The 23,264-nt window shown below is 31.1% G+C and overlaps 2 protein-coding genes and 1 long non-coding RNA gene across 3 annotated transcripts; 1 reads left to right on the top strand and 2 right to left on the bottom strand.

Moving 5' to 3' along the window:
- Positions 1–57: 57 nt before the first annotated feature.
- On the bottom strand, positions 58–11,902 carry LOC111714420 (tyrosine kinase receptor Cad96Ca). Its single transcript, XM_023489521.1, has 20 exons — positions 11,578–11,902; positions 11,127–11,206; positions 10,567–10,656; positions 9,984–10,130; positions 9,076–9,176; positions 8,675–8,820; positions 8,176–8,282; positions 7,738–7,817; positions 5,815–5,877; positions 5,354–5,402; positions 4,971–5,042; positions 4,602–4,713; positions 3,869–3,964; positions 2,772–2,857; positions 2,624–2,683; positions 2,278–2,357; positions 1,951–1,992; positions 1,551–1,693; positions 1,249–1,325; positions 58–907 (listed from the first exon to the last, which is right to left on the bottom strand). Exons 1-20 carry the CDS (start codon positions 11,612–11,614, stop codon positions 803–805), a joined length of 1,773 nt encoding a protein of 590 aa, XP_023345289.1. The 5' UTR covers positions 11,615–11,902; the 3' UTR covers positions 58–802.
- A 2,713-nt stretch (positions 11,903–14,615) lies between these two features.
- LOC111714418 (uncharacterized) lies at positions 14,616–18,023 on the top strand. The gene is made up of 3 exons (XR_002767973.1): positions 14,616–14,801; positions 16,957–17,049; positions 17,923–18,023. It is a non-coding gene; the product is annotated as an uncharacterized LOC111714418 (long non-coding RNA).
- Positions 18,024–19,984: 1,961 nt separating this feature from the next.
- LOC111714417 (calcium-binding protein M) lies at positions 19,985–23,026 on the bottom strand. Its single transcript, XM_023489520.1, has 7 exons — positions 22,915–23,026; positions 22,773–22,855; positions 22,274–22,350; positions 21,840–21,907; positions 20,992–21,096; positions 20,416–20,502; positions 19,985–20,153 (listed from the first exon to the last, which is right to left on the bottom strand). Exons 1-7 carry the CDS (start codon positions 22,996–22,998, stop codon positions 20,079–20,081), a joined length of 579 nt encoding a protein of 192 aa, XP_023345288.1. The 5' UTR covers positions 22,999–23,026; the 3' UTR covers positions 19,985–20,078.
- Positions 23,027–23,264: the final 238 nt, after the last annotated feature.

The raw sequence follows: 23,264 nt of genomic DNA, 5'->3' as shown, positions 1-23,264 counted from the left end.
GGCAAGACCTTAAACTTTTATAATATTTATATTGTTGTCCATACAGAAGCATAAAGAAGAACATGAGAAAATATATTTTTTAATATTTGTTAAATTTAGTTACATTGTTTCAGCATTTAATTTCTTGATTCCTTCTCAATATCTACAACTGCATTGTATTTTGTCCCCACTTTCCCCAGTCTGTTTGAGTATTTATAGAAGTAATGGAGCATTATTTTCAACTGAGCATACAATACAGTACTATACAGAGTGGTCCAAGAAACATAAGAGATTTGAAAGACAATTTACTTTTGCCTTTGATTTTAAATCATTAATAAATACGTCTTTTGTGCTTTCCGACATATAAGGTCTTGATTTTAAAAATATAAGTTTTGATGAAAATGTCAATTGTTTTGATAATTTTGAGTTTTTTAAATAAATGAAAGTGTTAAAAATCAATTAATATCTTTAGTTCTTTGTCAACTTTGAAAAACCACATTTTGGAAATCTCAAGGTTGACAGTTTTTACAGTGAATTTTAAAATACCGGTTGGATCAAAGACGAGTTGTCAATAATTCCCCACGTTTTTCGGACACACTGTATAATATTTTTGGACACTGTACAGTGTACACAGTACAGTGTACCCTGTACAGTGTACACTTTACAGTGTACACGGTTTAAAAACAAATTCCCAATTTATGCTGACAATAGCAATTTGTCTTACTAGAAATACAATAACAATTAAACTAGTTCTAAAACGGTTTAGGTGTGTACACTATGTACAACCACGGTGTACACAAAACCTCAATGTACAGAATAACCCCTAAACCCGCTCTCCACTGAGACTAACTTCGTTATAGTAAGCATGGTCCGGAAACTGGTTTAGATCAATATAGTCTGTTTCCTTCATTAACATATTCTCAAAATCCTAAACAAAATATATCAAAGTATTTGCCCAACTAATGTAAATGGATTAATAGAAGTCAAATGTGAATTAGTTCCAGAAAAAGTTCTCTGTACTGTATGTACACTGTACAACAATTGGTTAAAACAATTAGTGTTATAAATCTTATGATGAAGCTTTAAAATATCCTGATATATTTATTTTCATTTTACAAAAAAGCTGTTATTAAATGGTTAACATGGATTGATCAATTGCATTTCTTGTGAATTTCCAAATTCAAAGATTCGTTGGGTGGATTGATAATTTGATTAATCTATACATTATCTATTGCCTTTAAAAGATTGATTGATTGATGGTCTTCTTACCTTGACTAGCTGTGTAAAGGATGGTCGTTCTACTGGATCATTATCCCAACAATAGTACATAATGTTGTACATCTCCCCTACACAGTACATAATTTAGTATAATTCTACTGAATCATTATCCCAACAATAGACCATTATCCCAAATTTTGTGTATCTCCCCTTTACAGTACATAATATGCGGTGACACCTTAACAGATTACTTTTAGGATATTATTGGAATTTTGTGTTCAATTTTGCAAATTTGTAGATTTCGATTTGTTTCTTCAAATTATTTTCGTATTAATATTTTTGAATAAACTTACTATCACAGTGTTCAGGTTTCTCTAGCCTATGACCTTCCTTGACCTTCTTCATGACCTCTGATCCTGACATCCCTGGGTACGGTGTTGACCCCAAAGTAATGATCTCCCACATCAGAACTCCAAACGACCAAACATCACTTTTTCTAAAAAAAAATATTAAATGTTAATTCCATGCAAAGTAAAATATTTTAAATATTTGTATCATTTTTTAAAGCTAGTATTTATACTTTTATGTCAAAAAGTAAAATAATTATAAATTGTAAATAGTTTTGAGTTTGATATATAGGTTTATCATATAGTCACTCAATAATCTTTTCTTTTGCTAGCAAGCCATGGTGAGCATTTGTATCATTACATAAATAAATGACATAATAAAATATAATTAACCAAAATTACTCACGTTGTGTAGATGTTGTCGTACAAAGATTCGGGAGCCATCCATCTAAAAACAAAATTTGATCTATTTTTGTATTAAACAAAGTTTAAATTTTTTTTGCGAAATGAAAAAATACAGATAAAAATTTGTTAAGATTAAACTTGATACTTTTTTAAAATCAGTTAGATACACTGTGACAGATTTTACAGCTTTAATTACAACCTTTCTTTAAAAAAAACTTTTAAAATATTTGAAGATGGTCATGAGGAAATAGGAGAGTAGATAATTTATAAATAATAAGATCGATGTAACGTTTATGGTGGCTGTCAAATACAAAATATGCAGTTGTACCTTATTGGAAGACGACCTTCGGATTTACGTTCATAAATCTGGTTTATCATTACATCCCGACTAAATCCAAAATCAGAAACCTAAAAAAGTAGGAGTAAACATTTGGGAGTTCTGTTTTTAAAAAAATAGAGTTCAATGAAAATGAAGTTTTTCTTGTAAAAGTACGGGGTTTTTTTCAATCAAGAAGTTGAGTTTTATGAATTACAAAGCAGGGTTTGATGGAAGAGAAGAAATTTTGAAAAAATAAGTTTTCTGGAAAAATATAAAGTTTTATAAAAGAATATTAGTTTTATAAAAGAATATACTTTTTTAAAAAATAGATGGAGTTATATGAAAAAAAACGGACCTTGCAAATATTTTCGTCTGTGACCAATATATTCCTTGCAGCCAAATCCCGGTGTATGACCTACATTGTAATCATCGTTATTAATTACTATTACTGTTATTATTATTACCATTATTATTATTATTATAATTATCTTTATCATGATCACCTTCTTTGAAGAAAGATAATCCATCCCTCTGGCAACTTGAAAGCAGAATGCAGTTAGATCACGTGATGTGAGCTTCTGGCTGCCACCTTAATAATATAGTACAATTAATTTTTTTAAAAGAGATTTTTTTTGTCCCCAGGACATGATCGGGTTGTTACGATCAAATCTCGGAATTTTTTCTATTGCGAAAGTTTGGTGTTTTCTGGGTTTTTATATTGATCTACCAGGGGTTGTAATCTGGCAGCACATTCATCCATCCACGCTTCATTCCTTCTGAGAAGAGGGTTGACAAGATTCCAGCTGCCTAAGATTCTTCTTAGGCCTGAGAATATAGAGTGCAGGAATCCATCTGATATACTGGAATGAGGCCCGGGTGCCGTACTGATAGGAAACATCACACTCATTGCTTCCTAACATCTGTAAGCCCGGATTGGGTACCCCCAGGTACCTATAGCTGGCAACCATAGACTCTCCCTGCTTGTCCACCATTCCTCTCTTCATCGTCATTCACTTGGATCAATCCCTCTTGAAGCTTCTTTCTTGTTGAGCAGAAAGCACGCACCCTTTCGCTCCGAGAGTTGTTGACAGCCGCCCCTCTGTCCTCCTACATCCGTCAGGTGGTCATAACTGCTAAACCAGATGTCGGCTTCAGATGTTTTTGAAACCACAGGTTTGTGTGGAGTACAATTAATTGATTAGTTGATAGATTAATTTAATCAAATTAGAGGGACACCAAACAATTATCAGGATCCTCCATGCAAAGATGGCAATGCCCGATTTACACTGATACCATTAAAACATTTTCCGATCAAGTATAAATAAGATATCGTTTTTTTTAAACTGTTTACTTCAATTCGTGGGTTCTCTGCTAAATTGATTTGCGCATTTCTTTAGCATTAAACACTTTTCAAGTAAAATTAAGCTTATTGTCACTTTCAATTATATCTTTACATTGTTTCACTAACTTTAAGACAGGAATCATTAATAAACTTTTCTTATATTTTAGATTTTTAAATTAAATTGAATTGATTTTTATTTTTGACTTTTCACAGTTTCTTTAAGCATTTATTCTCTTTTAATGTAAGACGACATTTTACCGTGTAAATTTCCGTATCCGTGTTCCGCTCTGGACTTCCGTAAATAATCTTGAAGTTTTCCTTTAGCTACAAACTCCATCACAACAAACACAGGATCTGCAGTACATTTTGGTTTAGAACAACAAACAATGGATATGCAGTAAAATTAGTATAAGAAAAACAAACACATGATCTGCAGTACATTAAGAGTTACAACAACAAAAACATTATCTGCAGTACATTAAGGGTTAGAACAACAAACACATGATCTGCAGACGCAGTACATTAAAAGTTACAACAACAACAAATACAGGATCTGCAGTCATTAAGAATTAAAACAACAATTACTGAATATGCAGTAAATTAATGGTTAGAACACGAAACATATGATTTGCAGTACATTAAAAGTTACAACAGCAAAAACATGATCTGCAGTACATTAAGGGTTAAAATAACAAACACAGGATCTGCAGTACATCAAGAATTAAAACAGCAATTTCTAAATATTCAGTAAATTAAGGGTTAGAACAGCAAACACAGGATCTGCAGTACATTAAGAGTTAGAACAACAAACACAGGATCTGCAGTACATTAAGAATTAAGGCAATAGTTACTGAATATGCAGTACATTAAGGGATAAAAAACAAATAGGAAAAACTTTAAGGAATAGGACGTGTTCTGCAAAAAAACAGTTTGCAATTACATTAAAGTTTAATAAAACAAACAGTGTACAAATACAATAAACCCCTGTTACCTTTCTCTGTACAACATCCCAGTAGTTTAACAACATTAGGATGCGGATCTAATAGCTTCATTAAAGCCAACTCCTGGAGTAAATCCTTTCTCTCCTTCTCATTAGCAGACTCCTACAGTAGAAGTCGGGACAATAAGTGTACCAAGAGAAAATATTTAAAATCCCATGATTTTCAAAGGAATTGAGTTTTTCTAATCCCTAAATCTGTCCAACCCCTTGTCGTAGATACTTAATATTTCAAACTATGAATTCTGTTAGATCAAAGGGTCTAAGCTTGAAATTCCAAAGATATAGGCATAAGAAAATTTGACTTTGTGGCAAAAACTCAGCTCCTTTGCGATTCTTCCCTTTAATCCTTATGGATGTTACCTTTAATGTTTTGACGGCAACTGTCATACTTCCTTTGTTTCCTAGTATTCCAGTTCCTTCAGCTCTCCATACCTTTAAACATTATGCATTAAAATTTTAGACATTTTATATGTAAGAGATTGCAAACATTTTTCGTTTTTTTGATCAATTAATACATTTTTCGGATAAATTAATACTTTTTTGATCAATCATCTAATCTATTGATCAAACATTAATACATTAAAATTAATACATTTTTTGATTAATTAAAAATGTTTAATCAAATAGCACATTTTTAATGTATTCTAACATTTTTAAGAAATTATATACAATTTCTTTCTTGAACTTTAAGATTTGGAATCTTTAAAAAAAGCTTATGAAATATTGAAAAGAAATGAAATCACCTGTCCAAAACACCCCTCTCCTAAGATGCTGGATATCTTCAAATGATGCCTGAAATTTAATAAATTTTATTTTTTTCTTTTTTAAATTATTTTTTACGACGATTGTTTTTGCTACACAGAACAAAAAAAAAGAATTTCTCAGCAAATGGATAAAAATTCGTGTGCCAGATATTAATTTAGTATTATAATTGTTTCATATAATTCAAACAGTAAAAAAAATATTAAAAGTTTTGAGGAAGTTTCTATAAGAGATTACAAAGATAGAATCAAAATTTGATGAAACTTTGTTCTAGATATTTGCAGAAATACAATCAAAAATATATTTTCATCTTCACAATCGATGAAAATAAAGATATTTTATTCATTATTGGTTTCTCATAAATTATTTATTACTTAAAAGTTACTTTTAAAATTACAACCAACCAACCTGATCTTAGAATAATTTATTTTAGTACTTATACCTTGGTATCTCCCAGGGGTCTGTGCTGACCCATTCTTTGGTGTTAAGGATATCTCGTTCATAACTAAACATATTCAAAATATTTATAATTATCTGATAAACTGATTTAATTAATGTATAATAATCTGATAAACTGATTTAATTAATGCATAATTATCTGATAAACTGATTTAATTAATGTATAACTATCTGATAAACTGATTTAAAGGGAGTGTTCGCGAAAAATGAAAGGGGGTATAGGCTTAATGCGATAAAAAAGCGCTTTTGATCGCCACTAATCTTACTTCTATCTGTTGCGTCTGTAAGGAGAAAACTGTTAAAAACGACTTATACTGAAGAACGTAACGTCCATACAAATTGAGAAAGTTGCAACACATGACTCGGATCGTAAAAAAATCCATTTAATTTCAAACAAATCAATCAGATATTACAACCTACAGTCATCGATTATTTTTCGACGCATTTTTGTATAGTTAATATTTCATAATATTTTTTATTTGTTATGCACTTAAAACGCCGAAATAGTTGGCCGCCAGGTGTCTCTGTTCTCGATGGTTTGAATGATTTCACGTGGCAGAGACACCTAGCGGAAAAAAACGTCGTTTTAAATGCATTGCATATAAACAAATAACAAATATTATGAAACATTAACTATATTCAAATGCGTCGAAAAATAATCGATGTCGAAAGATTTTAATATTTCAATGATCTGTTTGATATTAAATTGATTTGTTTACGATCCGAGTTGAATGTTGCATCTTTCTGAATTTGTAAGGACACTACGTTCTTCGATATTAGTCGTTTTTAACAATTTTCTCCTTATAGACGCAACTGCTAGAAGTAAGATTAGTAGCGATCAAAAGCGCTTTTTTATCGCATTAAGCCTATACCCCCTTTCATTTTTCGCGAACACTCCCTTTAATTAATGTATAATTATCTGGTAAACTGATTTAATTAATGTATAATTAACCCTAATCTCTTTTTCACTTTATGAACTAACAAAAACAAAATCTTTAATGAAAGTAAAACATTTAGAATTAAAATGGACCCAGCAATGAATAAAAGAATAAATATTTAGCATAAATTAGTTACATTAATAATTAGAAAAGCCCTAAATGAAAAAGCAAAAATATACATTATAAAATAAACCATCAAAAAAATAAACAATACACCCAAATAAAAATTAACCCAGGACCAGATTTGTTGAATAACGATACCTAGTTAAACCTCGTAGACTAGGTTAAACCACTTAGTTAAAGCAAGTAGACTTGATTGAACGACGTAGTTAAACCTCGTAGACTAGGTTAAACCACTTAGTTAAAGCAAGTAGACTAGGTTGAACCACTTAGTTAAAGCAAGTAGACTTGATTGAACGACTTAGTTAAACAACGTAGACTAAGTTGAACCAATTAGTTAAACCACGTAGACTAGGTTGAATCACTTATTTAAACCGCGTCGACTAAGTTAAACCCCTTAGTTAAACCGTGTAGGCTTGGTTTAACCACTTATCAAACAACGTAGACAAGTTTAAACCAATTGCAGTTAAACCACTTAGACTAGGTTGAACCAATTAGTTAAACAACGTAGACTAGGTTGAATCACTTAGTTAAACCGCGTAGACTAAGTTAAACCACTTAAGTTAAACCGCGAAGACTAGGTTGAACCAATTAGTTAAACCACGTAGGCTAGGTTGAACCACTTAGTTAAACCCAGTAGACTAGGTTAAACCACTTGGTTAAACCAGGTAGACTAGGTTGAACCACTTAGTTAAACCCAGTAGACTAGGTTAAACCACTTAGTTAAACCGCGTAGACTAGGTTGAACCAATTTTCTGTCTCCGGCGCACAAGAGAAGTTGTTGAACTGTTAGTTAATACACTAACCTACCTAAGGGAACCTATAAAGCTAAACGGATGACAACCTACCTGTTGCTAACAGCTAGACTTGTTTTCCTTGAGCTGTGAAGATCTGTCATATTCGTCTCTGTTGACAGTGCTGACTGTATCTGTAAAGTAAAAACTAGGTATACCATAATAAAATGAAAAGATACAACTTTTATAACTTTTTTTGCTACTTTTTTATCAATACTCTGCATATTTCAGGGCTACTTATTTATCCAAAAAAATTAATATTTTTGTTATTTCGAAAAAAATATCACGCTTAACACAGAATGTTTAATAAATTCAAATATATTTTACAGCTCCGAAAAATACAGTTTAAAAAACACAAAAAATTTGTGACAATTTAATCCACTCAATAATTTTTAAGGCTACAATATAGATATTCTTTTATTGCATTTATATTTATGAGATATAATGTATCATTTCTTAAAGAAAACATTTTTAGGATTTAAAATGAATTACCTCTCTCTTTCCATCCTCTTTATTTTCTGCAGATTTGGCCAAACAAGAACATACTTTTGCAATCCTTCTTCGTAGAATATATATCCCTACAGCTAGGGTAGGTAGCACTAAACAGTAAACATTACATTTACAATATAAAATACAAATATACAGCTAGGGTAGGTAGCACTAAACAGTAAACATTACATTTACAATATACCATACAAATATACAGCTAGGGTAGGTAGCACTAAACAGTAAACATTACAATTACAATATACCATACAAATATACAGCTAGGGTAGGTAGCATTAAACAGTAAACATTACAATTACAATATACCATACAAATATACAGCTAGGGTAGGTAGCACTAAACAGTACATATATAATTTACCATACAAATACAGCTAGGATAGGTAGCAATAAACAATACAATTACAATATAGCATACAAATATAACAACTATACACCTACCTACCTAGGACTAAGAGAATGACTAAAATGCCTTAAACACCCACCTATGACTAAAGGAATGACTATAACAACAATAACGGTGGATTGACTGCTCTCTTCTGGTTTAACTGTCGTCTCAACAAGATCTTCTGTGCTGGTGGGGGGAGGGGGAGGTGTAGGTGTAGTGGGTGTGGTAGGACGAGGGGTGGGTCTAGAAAGAAGTATTCATAAAAAGTTAAAAAGGAATAAAATGTTGAGAAAAAGTAAATAATAAAATGTTAATAAAAAATTAAGAAATTACAAAATATTTCTAAAGATGAAAAATCTTTAGAATGAAAAGCGTTAAACATTGTTAAAACCTAATAACTAATTTTTTTTAAAAAAGCTTTTCTGTTTTGTTTTTGAAATCTTGAAGCATAAGTTCATTCCATTTAAAGAATAAAAAATAATTCTTCTGAATACTTACTTTTTAGTTGTTAGATCGTCGACACCAAAATCTGGATTTGATGGAAATTCAACATTAATATGAACTTCATTGGTAATAGTTATCGACCCGTCCACATACATCTGCAATAAAATGTCTTAAATTATTTGTTATTTGCTATATTGCCCGGCATTTTAATTAGAAAATATATTTTGGATTTTTTAGCAAATGTAACCCACAGGGTTGCACCTTAAACATTTCAGCCCATTTATATAGATTTTTAAAAATATTTATTCTTTAAAATTTTTAAAACCTCACTTTTATTTTTGTTTACAATGATTTGACGCAAGTTTACGTTATACTCTGGTTTACCTTGACTATAGTTTACCTTGACTGTAATTTACCTTGACTTTAGTTTACCTTAACTGTAGTTTACTTTGAATATAGTTTACGTTATACTCTGGTTTACTTTGACTTTAGTTTACCTTGACTGTAGTTTACCTTGACTGTAGTTTACCTTGACTTTAGTCTACCTTGACTGTAGTCTACCTTGACAGTAGTTTACCTTTTATGTAGTTACGTTGACTATAGTTTACCTTGACTATAGTTTACTTTGACTTTAGTTTACCTTGACTGTAGTTTACCTTTTCTGTAGTTTACTTTGACTGTAGTTTACCTTGACTTTAGTTTACCTTGACTGTAGTTTGCCTTGACTGTAGTTTACCTTGACTGTAGTTTACCTTAACTGTAGTTTGCCTTGAATGTAGTTTGCCTTGACTGTAGTATTCTTTGACTGTAGTTTACCTTGACTATAGTATTCCTTGACTGTAGTTTACCTTGACTGTAGTTTACCTTGACTGTAGTTTACATTGACTCTAGTTTACTTTGACTGTAGTTAAACCTTGACTGTAGTTAAACCTTGACTATAGTATTCCTTTACTGTAGTTTACCTTGACTGAAATAAGCATTTGATCTCCAATCTTGAAGTTCTGGAAGAGAGGTTTGGAAAGTAAAACTTCAAATATTTTAGTATTGTTCCTTTTGCTTACGAGTTCACGTACTGAGAAGAACTCAGCAGCATCAAGTAAGGTTTTTACCTAAACAGAAAAACATAAGTAAAGGGACTGTTTTCTTCATTTTAATTAACCCTTCATTTAAAGACGGATATGCGGTATGCCCTATTTACGACTGTACCCCTGAAACATAATTGAAAAGGATTACGTCATTTTTATATATGAAAATTAGTTAATTCTGATAATTTCTTGATAGTTTCTGAAACAAGAAATGCGCTAGTCACTTTTGAAGAGAAACCACAATTTGTTAAATCTGAAATTTGTTGGTAACAACTATCTATCTATCATAACCTAGCCTAGCCTGGAATGATACAATCACGATAGNAAAATGTCCGTTCTAATACTGAACCCAATGAAAATAGATGTGGTCAATTTAAAATCGGATTCGAATTTATCATTTAACGCCTATCATTCTTAGCAAACTCTCCCTTTAAAAAAATGTTTTTAAAACATAGTTAACCTTGTACGGTGATGGTTGTATGGTTATATTTAAATCCTGATTTTTATCATTAAGTTCGAAGACTAAGATCCGTCCTGCAGGAAACCCAACCTAGAATAGTTATTAATTAACAAAATCCAGGTTGGAGACACAACTTATTTCTAAAGATCATTTATAAAAATATCAATTTTAAGTTTAAACCTGGTGATATTTTTATTTGAAAAATTAAACCTGCAGGTCATAATTCTATTTGAAAAGTTTAACATGAGGCCGGAGCTTTTGTGTGAAATATTGTTAATCTTGAATACTTGATCTCAATATTCAATGTGGGTAGTTTTACATTTCAGAAACAATGCTTGATCCCTCAATTAAAGTTATCTCTGCAGGGTGTGAGAACTACGGGAAATTGATCTCGATATTGTATTCACAACACTAAAGTTCTAACTTCTGGTGATATTTCTTTCTATTAAAAGTTCTAAACCTGGGAATCAATTTTATTTGAAAATTAAACCTGTTGAAACTTGCTCTTCGTTAATCTCGTTTAGAAACATTTTTTGTAAAATATATGAAGATTATGTTACCGGACGATCTATAGGTAAATCCCATCTGTTTGGTTCAACCCTCATAGAAGGTGGACTGTCCAGGAATCCTTCACACAAACCTGAAAAATATTCAATTTAATTTATTTGGAAATTATTGACCCTCTGTCTGAACAGCTATTGAGAAGAATATAAAATATTTTTCTGTTGTTATTTTATTTTAAGTAAAGGAATTGAGTTTTTGCCACAAACTCTAATTTTCTAATCCTTTACAATCCATTCTCGTAAACCTTAGATATTTCAAACTATGAACTTTGAAATATATAGGGTTTAAACCATTCTGTTCTATAGGGATTCTAAAATTTGAGTCTGTGGACAAAACTCAATTTCTTTATAACTTTTGAGCTTATTTGTGAATTAACATGTATTAAAACAAACAGAATGATATTATCAAAATGTACAGAAAAAGTATAGTAAACGTATAAAAGTTTACCTAGCTGGTAGAAAATGCTGACTAGAAGAAACAACATGTTTATTTAATTTTAAAATATCAAAATCTTTAAGTTTTTTCACCATATGCATTTAGGGACTAGGGAGGGTTCACTTGTTTAAACCCACTCATTTCACTGGAGTTTATTTACGGGAATTCTGAGAGAAAGGTCGAGTTGAAATCTCTAATTCTCTACCTGCCTGACTGCCTGACTACCTGACTGCCTGACTGCCTTACTGGTCTGCCAAGTTCAGTGCTTCTGTTTAAACCATAAAAGGGGGTAGTGCATTATATATATTCCTTTGTTGAAATATAAACTAATTAATGTAATTTTAGTTGTTTAATTCAAAATTAAAAGGGGGCATCAACCCCCCTTGCCCCCCCCCCCACCCTAAGAAAAATAAAGCACTGGAAAGGTCCTGTTCTAAGGTCTCTATGTTTGTATCATCATATTTAACAGGATATACACTTATTGCACAAAGAGACTCCCCCCAGATCCCCTCTCTCTACTAGTCCTTACCCTCCCCCCGTCATGTTCCCCCCCCCCCTTCATGTTACTACTTGATATCCCCCTAGTCACAGAAATTCTTTCTTTTTTCTCCGTACATCCTTGCTATTCAACCATAAACAACAATTCATCAGAAATATTTTAAATTTTCTGTTTCCTTGTTACAACATTTAAGCAATATTGCATGTGTAGATATGTACATTGTACAATTTATATGATACACATATATGTACGCAACACAAAAATGTTGAATTAACCCTTATTTATCTATTTCAACATTATATTTATATATATATATAGATAAATATAATGTTTAATTTCAATGTTCAGTGTTCACGTTAATTTGTTGCTGAACGTTGCTGTTTCAGATCCGGTTTAAAGGGAGTGACCGGCTATGTAAGGTAGTTGAACTGAGTATGCAGTGTTGTGGAAAACTTCTTTCGGATTCATTTGAGACATATAAAACCTTTTAAAGATCTGTAAATCCTGAGTTTGAGCGCAAATTCGATGTTCAAAACTCCGACTTTGGGGGTGGATACGTTTTCAAAATTAGTTTTTTAAATTATTAAATGACTCAGTTCAACTACCTTACATAGCCGGTCACTCCCTTTAAGCTTTTTTTCTGTAACCAATACCAAACCACTCCGCAAATATCTGAAGAATATATTTGGAAAAACATGAAATAAAACTGTTTCATCTCGTGTCAATGCCGGTGGAAAAAAATAGATACAAAATGTGAAATCGTAAAGTTTGAAATTCTTTATTTCCTTATTTATCGTTTGTCAGAGTAAGATACGGATATATACATTCATGTGAAATCCCAATAATTGGGATTTACCGGGCGTTCGTTTTAATCTCTTTCTCTAAATTATGGATTAAATACATACATTTTTATTAAAGAAATTGTCCATAAACTTAAGAAATTCAATAGGAATTCCAGGTTAATTAAATGTAAAAGATATTAGCATGCATTTTATATACAGTGATAACCAGAAAACTGTGGAATAGGAAGACGACATTAAAAGCAATATTTAAGTTCATTAGATGGTATTACAAAGCACATAGTTTTATTTGTAACTTATTAAGTCACTTATTAAAGTGAAATTGGTCTGTTTACACTGCACAATTGTTGTTTTTAATGTTCACTTGTCTATTTAAAGTCATAACTTAAGTTTAAAAGTCCACTTTCTATTCCAGAGTTTTTTGGTTATCCCTGTATTAAACAGCCAATTTACAATATCTTTGTTTATATAAAATATATATTATGTTATACACAATAAATTCATATCAAATTAAAATGATATTCATTTTACGTGAAATAGATGATTTTACTACTTTTCTCGTAGAGCTAATTAATATTTACTAGTTTTCTCATAGAGCTAATTAATATTTACTAGTTTTCTCATAGAGCTAATTAATATTTATTAGTTTTCTCATAGAGCTAATTAAGATTCACTCTTTTTTACTTTGATTATTTAACTAATAAATTTACTTCTCTGCTTTTGCATACATGGCTCAAAGATAGAGAAGCTGCGAGGTCGCAAAAGCCGAAATTTTGACCACAGCGTTGACTTATATTTTTTTACTTTCATTAAAAAAATCAATTTAAATGCTACGTACTGAAAGTAGTCCAATAGGTTAAAGAGGTTAACCAATAAAAGTCTCTTTGAAGATCTATCTATCTATCTATTTTGAAGTATCTATCTATCTATCAGTTAATTTTATTACCTAATCTATCTACCTGGTTCCGTGCTAGTTAGGTTGCCCTGGAAGGGTAAATATATTCTTTAAAACCATTTTCTCCCAATCACGTTAAAAACAATTTTCAAAATATCTTGAATTTTTTTTTAGATACAAAATTTTGTGAAGAGTAAATTCTGATATTCGAACCGAACCGTTCCTAGTTGCAGTGTTTACAGTGTATAGTACCGGAATTCTTTATAAAGTTGTATATGACTCATTTTCTATGAATCTGAAAACCATTCAAGCCTTAAAATATTTACGTGAGTAAACAGTACATATAGCTTTAAATTGCGCCTATAAACTCGTTTAACAAACTAAGAGTTTATCAGGAGATATATCAAAGTGAAAAGCTAAATAATATTGATGTTTAAAAACATAGCATGGAGTTTCTTTTGTGAACAGCTTCTTAAAGTTCAAACAAACCTGGAAATCCTAAAGAATTTAAGAAATATTTATATAAAGACATATTATAAAGTCCAATAATATTATCCATTTCAAAAATGTGTTCTTTTGTAATTTAACTGTTTTTGAGATTTTTAAAGGTGTGTCACTTTTACCTGTCGGCTATTTTACGCCCACTTGCGTAAACCAGGGTGCGTCATGAAACCGTCATGCGTCAGATTTTTTTGTTTTGTTTCATTCAGTATTCATTGATCATTAACATGGATAGCATAATAATGATATAAATAAAACATAAACTGGTTTTAAATCTAACGATTTAAAAAAATAAAAACCGTTGTTTCTGCATATCTTCTTTGCCGGAATTCCTAACTTCAAGTCATATTATTCTAACCGTTAAATTTCTTTTGTTTCAGCATAAAAAGTGAACAAAGATCATATGGAGATGACACTTAAAGAGTAACAAAGTGAAATATCAAGAAGTGAAAAATGGAAAAGTGAGAAGAAACCCTAAAGAAAAGTGAATAAAACATGAATTAAGAAAAGTGGTGAACCGTGACATAAAAAGTATTAAGTGGTAGGTTTTATCTTTTTACCACATGCTCAAGGAGGGGTCCGTTCTAGAAAACGATTTTTGGACGATATTTGGGAACCGGGGGGTGCGGGAGCCACAATGGCGGTCTGGTGATGTGAGGGGTTTTCAGATCTAACCCTTATCATATCTTATCTTCCAGATTGTTACTCAGCCAGGGGTTGACAGGATACAGTTGTAAATCGGTCATGGTTCTGACATATTTAATTGAAGGGTTACTTGATTTTCTGAGTGCTAAAGCTTTGAATACAAAAAAGTAAATTTACTGTTGCCAGTAAAGATCGCATTAATTAAAATTTGGGAATCAAAAAATCTAAAAGTTTGAAGTTAAATGGTGTTCTCTAGCCCAGCCCGGGAGGGTAGGGGATGGGGGCTTTAGCGTCATTGTGTGATTTGTAAATTCGTTTTATTATTTTAAACAAAAATTTCCCCTTAAGCTACCCTTCTCCATCTTCCTACCTCTAGAACCCATCACAGTTCTAAGTTACAAGTTCAGTTTACCAAGCATCTATCTACCTATCATGAAGTACATGTTTGCTGCGAAGAACTACCAGAACCCTACCCATCTCCACGGACTTCCAAAGTTGGATATCCGGCACGTTAGCTCAGCAAAGTGGAATGGTTTATGCTCGCGCGGGCATTCACTTGGTCATAAGCCCCCGAGTGGTTTTGCAGCTGAAAAACGCAACCACTAACTCGTTTTTTACCAATCTGCATGTCTTTGTTTCATATCCCCACCAGATCCTGCTCTCCTGTTCTCTCGGTATCTCAGGTCTTCTATAGATCTATAATACATACCATGGTGATTAGGTCGTTAACTAATCTCCTCTTCTCTCTGTATCTCATATCTTTTACAAATCTATAACATACCAGTGATTAGGTTGTTAACTAATATCCTGTTCTCTCTGTATCTCATATCTTCTATAAATCTATTATACACCCGGGATTAGGTCGTTAACTAATCTTCTGTTCTCTCTGTATCTCAGGTCTTCTACAAATCTATAACACGCCAGGGATTAGGTCGTAAACTAATTTCCTGTTCTCTCTGTATCTCAGGTCTTCTACAAATCTATAACACGCCAGGGATTAGGTCGTAAACTAATTTCCTGTTCTCTCTGTATCTCAGGTATTCTACAAATGTATAATACATACCAGGGATTAGGTCGTTAACTAATCTCCTGTTATCTCTGTATCTCAGATCTTCTACAAATCTGTAATACATACCAGGGATTAGGTCGTTAACTAATCTCCTGTTCTCTCTGTATCTCAGATCTTCTATAAATCTATTACATACCAGGGATTAGGTCTTTAACTAATCTCCTGTTCTCTCTGTATGCATGGAATGGTTCGAAACTATAAGAGAACATGCACAATTTCTGTTCTGTAATAAGCAATGTTTTTGAACCGGTCATGACCAACTACTTCTACAACTATTAACTGGCTGCATAATTGTGTATGCGGTATCTTGCCCCCTCCCTCCTTCAAAAACCTAATTTTAAACCCAACATTTAAAAATATACTCAGTTGATATAGAGACTCAGCTTTGATTACTGCGAGAAAGTAATTTGGTTCTCGTTGAAACATACGAGCTGTGATCGTGCCCATTGGTCTGGCATTGATCGATTAAGTGCTTGTGTCCGTGAAGTCATTGATAGCTGATAGTGTCCATTGTTTGACATTGATCAATTAAGTGTTTGTGTCTGTGCTGACATTAATAGCTGATTGTGCCATTGGTTTGGCATTGATCAATTAAGAGCTCGTGTGCTGGTTGACATTGATAGCCAAGGTAGTGTCCTTGCTGACATGGATAGCTGACGAGATTGCATCCGGGTTTAGCCATTGATAGTTAAGTGAAACTGAATTGTACCTGGACAGATACAGGTTCAAGAAACCTTTATGGAGTAGGGCATTTATTACAATTAAATATATTTAGGGACTTATGGTAACATAATAATACAATGTTTAGGGACTGAGCAACATAATTATACATATTGAGGGAGTCAGGAACATAATCATGCATATTTAGGGACTCAGGAACATAATCATGCATATTAATGGACTCAGGAGCATTATCATGCATATTGAGGGACTCAGAAACATAATTACATATATTTAGGAAAATAACTATATATATATTTAGAGACTCAGAAACATAATAATGGATGAATTAAACTCTCCCCTGGATATAAAGCTCAAGGATTTGGAGGGATTGGAACTAGAGGACTTTGAAGAGGTTTGTTATTTTATTTATGATTGTACATTGCAGTACAGTTCAGTACAGTTATTATATGCATACTTCAGTACAGTTCATATACATTTGAAGATCAGCTCGTGTACATTCTGCGGTTACAGTTTATGTACATGCTGCAGACTCAGTCATGTAAATTCTGCTGTACAGTTAATCTACAAACTGCAGTACAGTTCATGTACTTGCAGGAAATACAGTCAATTTAATGCTGCAGTACAGTTCATGTACATACTGCAGTAGAGTTCATATACATTTTGCAGTACATTTCATGTACATATTATAGTAAAGTTCATATACATTCTGCAGTACAGTTCATATACATTCTGGATGTACATACTGCAGTACAGTTCATATACATTCTGCAGAAAAGTTCATGTGCATTCTGGAGTTAAGTTCATGTATACATTCTGGAGTACAATTCTTGTACATTTTTCAGTACAGTTGATGTACATACTGCAGTACAGTTCATATGCATTTTGCAGTACAGTTCATGTACATACTGCAGTGCAGTTCATATACATTCTGCCTAAAGTTCATGTGCATTCTGGAGTAGAGTTCATGTATACATTCTGGAGTACAATTTATGTACATTTTTCAGTACAGTTTATGTACATACTGTAGTACAGTTCATATGCTTTTTGCAGTACAGTTCATGTACATACTGTAGTATAGTTTATATACCTTCTGCAGTACAGTTCATGTACATACTGCTGCACAGTTCATATACATTATGCATTACAGTTCTACATAATGCAGTACAGTTCATATACATTCTGCAGTAAGTTCATGTACATGCTTCAAATGTGAAAATAATTCCTACTGAAAAATCAAAAATGAATTATGATTTTTTTTCTTTAGATTTCTGTAGAAGGAGAGGAAGCGGGTAGGCTTGCCATGAGAACAATAACATTAGCTATCCTTCTTTTAGGATCTATTCTTCTAGTCACTGTAGTCTTTAGGTATTATTATTATTATTATCATTAATAGTATTGTTTGCATTAGCATTACTAATAACATTACCATTTCAAAAATTAGAACCAAATGTTATCTTTTGGTATTAAATAATATTGTTTAAGCAGTCGAAGTCAGCAGACCCTATCTGGTTGAATACATCAAAAGTATAATATAAAAACATTTAAAAATTTTTCATGACCTAAACTGAGAGATTTTTGAATAAAACCCGGTTTTTCAAGTTGTTAGTGAAACCAAGAGTAATCATTTTGATGTATTATGATAAAATAATGAATTATGTTTGTAATGTTTATTACAACAGAGTGTATTGCAGATAAATACGTGAAAATCTATGAGAGTTTTGCATAAACTACTTTAAAACTGACGCTGAAAATAAGCGCTTTAGGCTTGAAACTAGTCATTTCCAGGGCTACAAAAAACTATTTATGGATTGATATGATCGAAGGCCTGGCAACACTTTTATTGTATATCTGAGAATAAAATTGTACTTTAGAGACACATTTAAATTATGCACAATATTTGAACTTTAAGCTCAACTGCAGAAATATTGCACATTGAAGTTGCAGTGAACAAGGATCTTTTATAGTTTATCTGAGAACAAAATTGTACTTTAGAGAAACATTGAAATTAAGCACAATCTTTGAACTTTAAGCTCAACTGCAGAAATATTGCACATTGAAGTTGCACACACTGCTTTTTTGTTGCAAACCACGTGAAAAATGTTTACAAAAATGATTTTCAATTTTCAACGCAAGTAAACCAATGAAAAAATCATACACAGGTTTAGAAATATTCTTGGTTTACCATTTATGGTTGGAGTCACGGAGTGCTATATATCTCAAATAGATATTTAAAATTTTTGTTTTAAAAATGTTCTTCGATTTAAAAACCACAAGAGTGGGAAAACAATCAGAACGTTTTAAATTAGATCTCATTTTTTCAATCACCTGAATAAAACGTTCATATTTGGATTCAGCTTTTTCTAAGATTTAGAAAAATGTCAACATGTTAAACAATGTGCGTATATTTCCGCACTAATGTACAAATGTGTACAGTTCAGCGCACTTTACCATGGGCATAAACTTCAAACTCCGAAAATAAAAAACGTCATATTTAAAAATATGTTATATACATATATGTATCTAGCTGTTTATAAAGTAAAGAATTATCACACTACAATATGTAATAATATGATTCTTGTTATATTTATATCCGTCTTTTCTTGAAAACTATCTGAATCTCGGTATCAAATTATTCATGTCGCTCTATGTAAGTCCCGTTAAACGAAGGTAAATTGAACTAATATATGCTTTCCATCATAGCTTCTCTTATTGTTAAACTATTAAGAAAAACAAAAGTGTTTTGAATTTCTGATATGTAATCAGAGCTGAAAACTTCGATATCCTTAATTGGATATCCTTAATCCCGATCGGTTAATTAATCTTGAGATTAATAATAAGAGGAGAACAAGCAATATTTAATCTGGAGATTAAGAAAAAAAAGGAGATCAAGCATTGATCTCAATATCCACAATTCTAAAGTTTTAAGCTCAGATAAGTTTGTTTTCCTTATACTTGTGTATATAACAATCAAAATCCGAGGAGTTACGATTTTACAAAGTTGGATCAGAAATGTCGCAAAAATTCTACCTACTCCGTCTGTAAAGGAAAAATGAGTCTTTGCCTCAAAATCAAACTTTATAATTCCTTTATCTTTGCAACCTAATGGTGTAAACCTGATATTTCAAACTTAGGTTATTTGATCTTTCAGTTTTCATAGTTTGAAATATCAAAGGTCTACGACTTTTGGTTGCAAAGATATAGGAATTAGAAAACCAGAGTTTGTGGTTAAAACTCAGTTTCTTTAAATGTTCTTGTTTTCGGATAAAGTAGAAAAAAATAAAAAAATGTTTATTTTTGTGATTAATTTAAAACAAGTGGAACTGTGAACATATGTTAAATATTATTAATAAATAAGCTTTGTTGTCATTAAATTAATCAATTTAAGGATCAAATATTGAAATTAATGATGCGTATCTTTGATCACATGATCTCTAGGAGAGCATCAATTTTGTTAAGCTGTAGAATTTTATTGGTGACAGGGTGTCCCTTCATTCCCTGAAAACAAAATTTATTTTAATTTTTCATTATTTTTGATTATTTTTCTAACTTACTTTTATCTTTTAAGTGTAAATTTTATATGAGAGAAATTATACATGAGATTTGAAAAAATTGATTTTTTGGTTTTATATTTTTTCGATAAAACTCCAATTGATTTAAATAAACATTTTCCGACTCTTAAAAGTTACGAGTGGTATGAAATTATTAGTTCCTATTCTAATATTATTTATCATACGTATAGTATAATTGTTATCATTACCCTGATAAACTCTGCCTTCTCAAGCTTCTCGTTCTTGTCTGAGTCCCCCAGGTTGTACATCTCAGCCATGGTAGTCGCCAAATCAACCTAGGCAACAGACAAATCAACAGACATAGAAGTATTAAAAAGAACTAAAACTTGGCTAACAAATAACCCTCCTATTTTCGACAGCATGGAAATGGTACGAAGGGCATCAGAAATAATTTATAGGCCATGTAAGCTTTTCCAAATTGTATAAATGATAAATGATAAATGAAAAAAGATTTAAAATTAGAGTTTGTAGTATGTTATCAATTCCCTTGCCACTGACATCTGGACAACTCTAAAACTAGGACATACTATTTTGGACAGACTTAATATATTTCTCAAATTCATTAACCATTGAATAATGTATTGAAATGTTACATTTTAAACAATTTAAACGTAGCTTATATTTTTTCTTGTAGCCCCAGACATATACATTTCAAGTATGTAACGACCGCTTTCTCTAGTTTAAGTTTAAAAAGAGTAATTGGCAAAATACTTCTCGATTTTTACTTAAAAACGTGAACATCTTAGTTTGCAGTGTTGCCTGACCTTATGATTTTTCCCCTCCCCGATCTCGATGAAGAATGCCATGAGGTTGAGAAGCTCGTCCACGGAGATGTTTCCGTTTCCGTCCTGGTCAAACAGGTTGAAAATCTACAAGAAAAAAAAACTTAGAATAAAATTGAAAAATTATGAAAATAGTTTTGTATTGCTGAGAGGTAGAGACCGGCTAGACACGGTAGGGGAGCAGAAAGTATTGAAGAGAAAACTTTAGGATTCATTTGATACAATTGAGTTATTTTTTACGGTGTAAAATTTGTAAATTATTTATTACTCCCACCCCTCCTTGTCTTCCAGTACTGATGACATAAAAATAAAAGTAAATATCATGTTATCAAGCAAAATAAGCTCAACTACCATGTCTAGCCGATCTCTCCCTTTAAACCCTTATAAGAGGTTGATTTAAAAGTGATGATCAATAAAAACAGAATCGTTGTCGTCTTAGATTTTTCTTTAGAAGATTACAATAGTCATTGGTCAATGGTCATACATTAAGTAATTGTTGTAGAAAAGTGATTTTAAGCAATAAAAGTTTCAGGGCTTAAATTCTCTTTAAAAGTCGGATTTTATTTTAATAAAAAATTGAATGACGAAAGTTGAAACAAACGAACCAAGCCTTAATTCTTTTAAAAAATGTTTGGTTAAGAGTAGAAATGTTAAAACATGTTGTAAAGCCTTTTAAAACGAAAAAACTTAATTGTAAAAACTATTTTTTATTTGCCAAACACTATTCATAAACAGAAACAGCCTGATTGGTGATAATAAATTTTTTTTTAAAATAATGCCTTCATTAATATTAATTATCGAATATAAAGTTATTAAATATATATAAAAACCTGTCCAAGTTTAGCGTCTATTGAACCCTCAGAAAACAGATAGATTAGCATCAACAAACTCACAACATCTAAAATTCATTATTTTCAACAGAAAAAAAAATATTGTAATCAGAATAAAAGTATTTATTCTATACTAAATGATGTTAATAATAAAAATAATATTTTACAAAAAAATATGTTTATAAAATTATAATTATTATAATCATGATGAAATCAAAGGAGTGAGTCTTTGCCACACACTCTGATTTTCTATTCCCTAAACACTTTGCAAACCAAAGCCGTAGAGCTCAGATATGTCAAACTATGAATTCTGTTAAATCAAATAATCTAAGTTTGAAATATCATAGGGTACCACCACCAAGTTGCGAAGATATAGTGATAAGAAAATCTGAGTTTGTACAAAAGACTGAATTCCTTTTAAAATAGAAAAATACCAATTTTTCCATTTTTGTTTGTGATCTCTGCAGCCAGCTTTTCTAATTTATCCTGGGGCCTCTCAGGAAATGCAGTTCTGTAAAATTTAATCATTTAACAGAAATATTTAATTCAATTCTAAAGCAATGAATGAACAAAGTAAACAAAAGGAAAAATTACGAAAAGAATGAATTTATTTTTTAGGAATAAAAGAATAAATAAGTAAATGATAAATAAATTAAATAAATAAATAAATTAACCAATTAATTAATTGACTATTTGATTGAAAAATGAGTTTATGAATAAATAAATCAATTAGTGATTGAAGAGAAAAACAAAGATTAGTAAATAAACGAATGAAAGAAAAAATAAATAAATTACTGAAATTAACGAATAAATGAAATAAAGAAATGAATGTATATATGAAGAAGAAAAAATATAAATGAACAAATGAATGAATTAAATAAATAAATGATTATGTTAAGAAGAAAAAATAAAAATGAACAAATGAATGAATACTTGAAAATGTGTTGAAAATCTGCGGGCTCCATTTTTCCGTCCGAGCATTCTGTTGAGATCTTCCTATAATACTCTTCCACAATCTTAAATGAAAATATTGAAAAAATATCAATTATTTTATTCAAAAAATGTTTTTCCTTACATCATTGGTGAGAAAAGCCGTATTTTTAGCAATATAGCCAAAATCCTTAGCACTCATTCTTTTCCTTGTCTGTGTGTTTCCCATTGTGAATCTAAAATTTTCAATTCTTATTTTTAACCTTTATATTTGAAGATTTAGATAAGAATTAATAGGATCGCCTGAAAAAGCAGGTTTAAAGAAATTTTACGAAAATTAGTTATTTTTCAACAAGGAAAAGATGAGAAATTTTTTTTTAAATAAATCCCCATTCAAGGAAACTTTCTTTCAAGTTTGAATAAAAAGATCTACATTTACGGCCAATTAAATTTTTCTAAATTCTTCTTATTTTGATTATATCAGAAATAAAATGT

The sequence above is a fragment of the Eurytemora carolleeae genome, unplaced genomic scaffold, assembly GCF_000591075.1.
Source record: "Eurytemora carolleeae unplaced genomic scaffold, Eaff_2.0 scaffold530, whole genome shotgun sequence".
Lineage (NCBI taxonomy): Eukaryota > Metazoa > Arthropoda > Copepoda > Calanoida > Temoridae > Eurytemora > Eurytemora carolleeae.
This window is presented reverse-complemented; position numbering and strand designations above follow the sequence as displayed.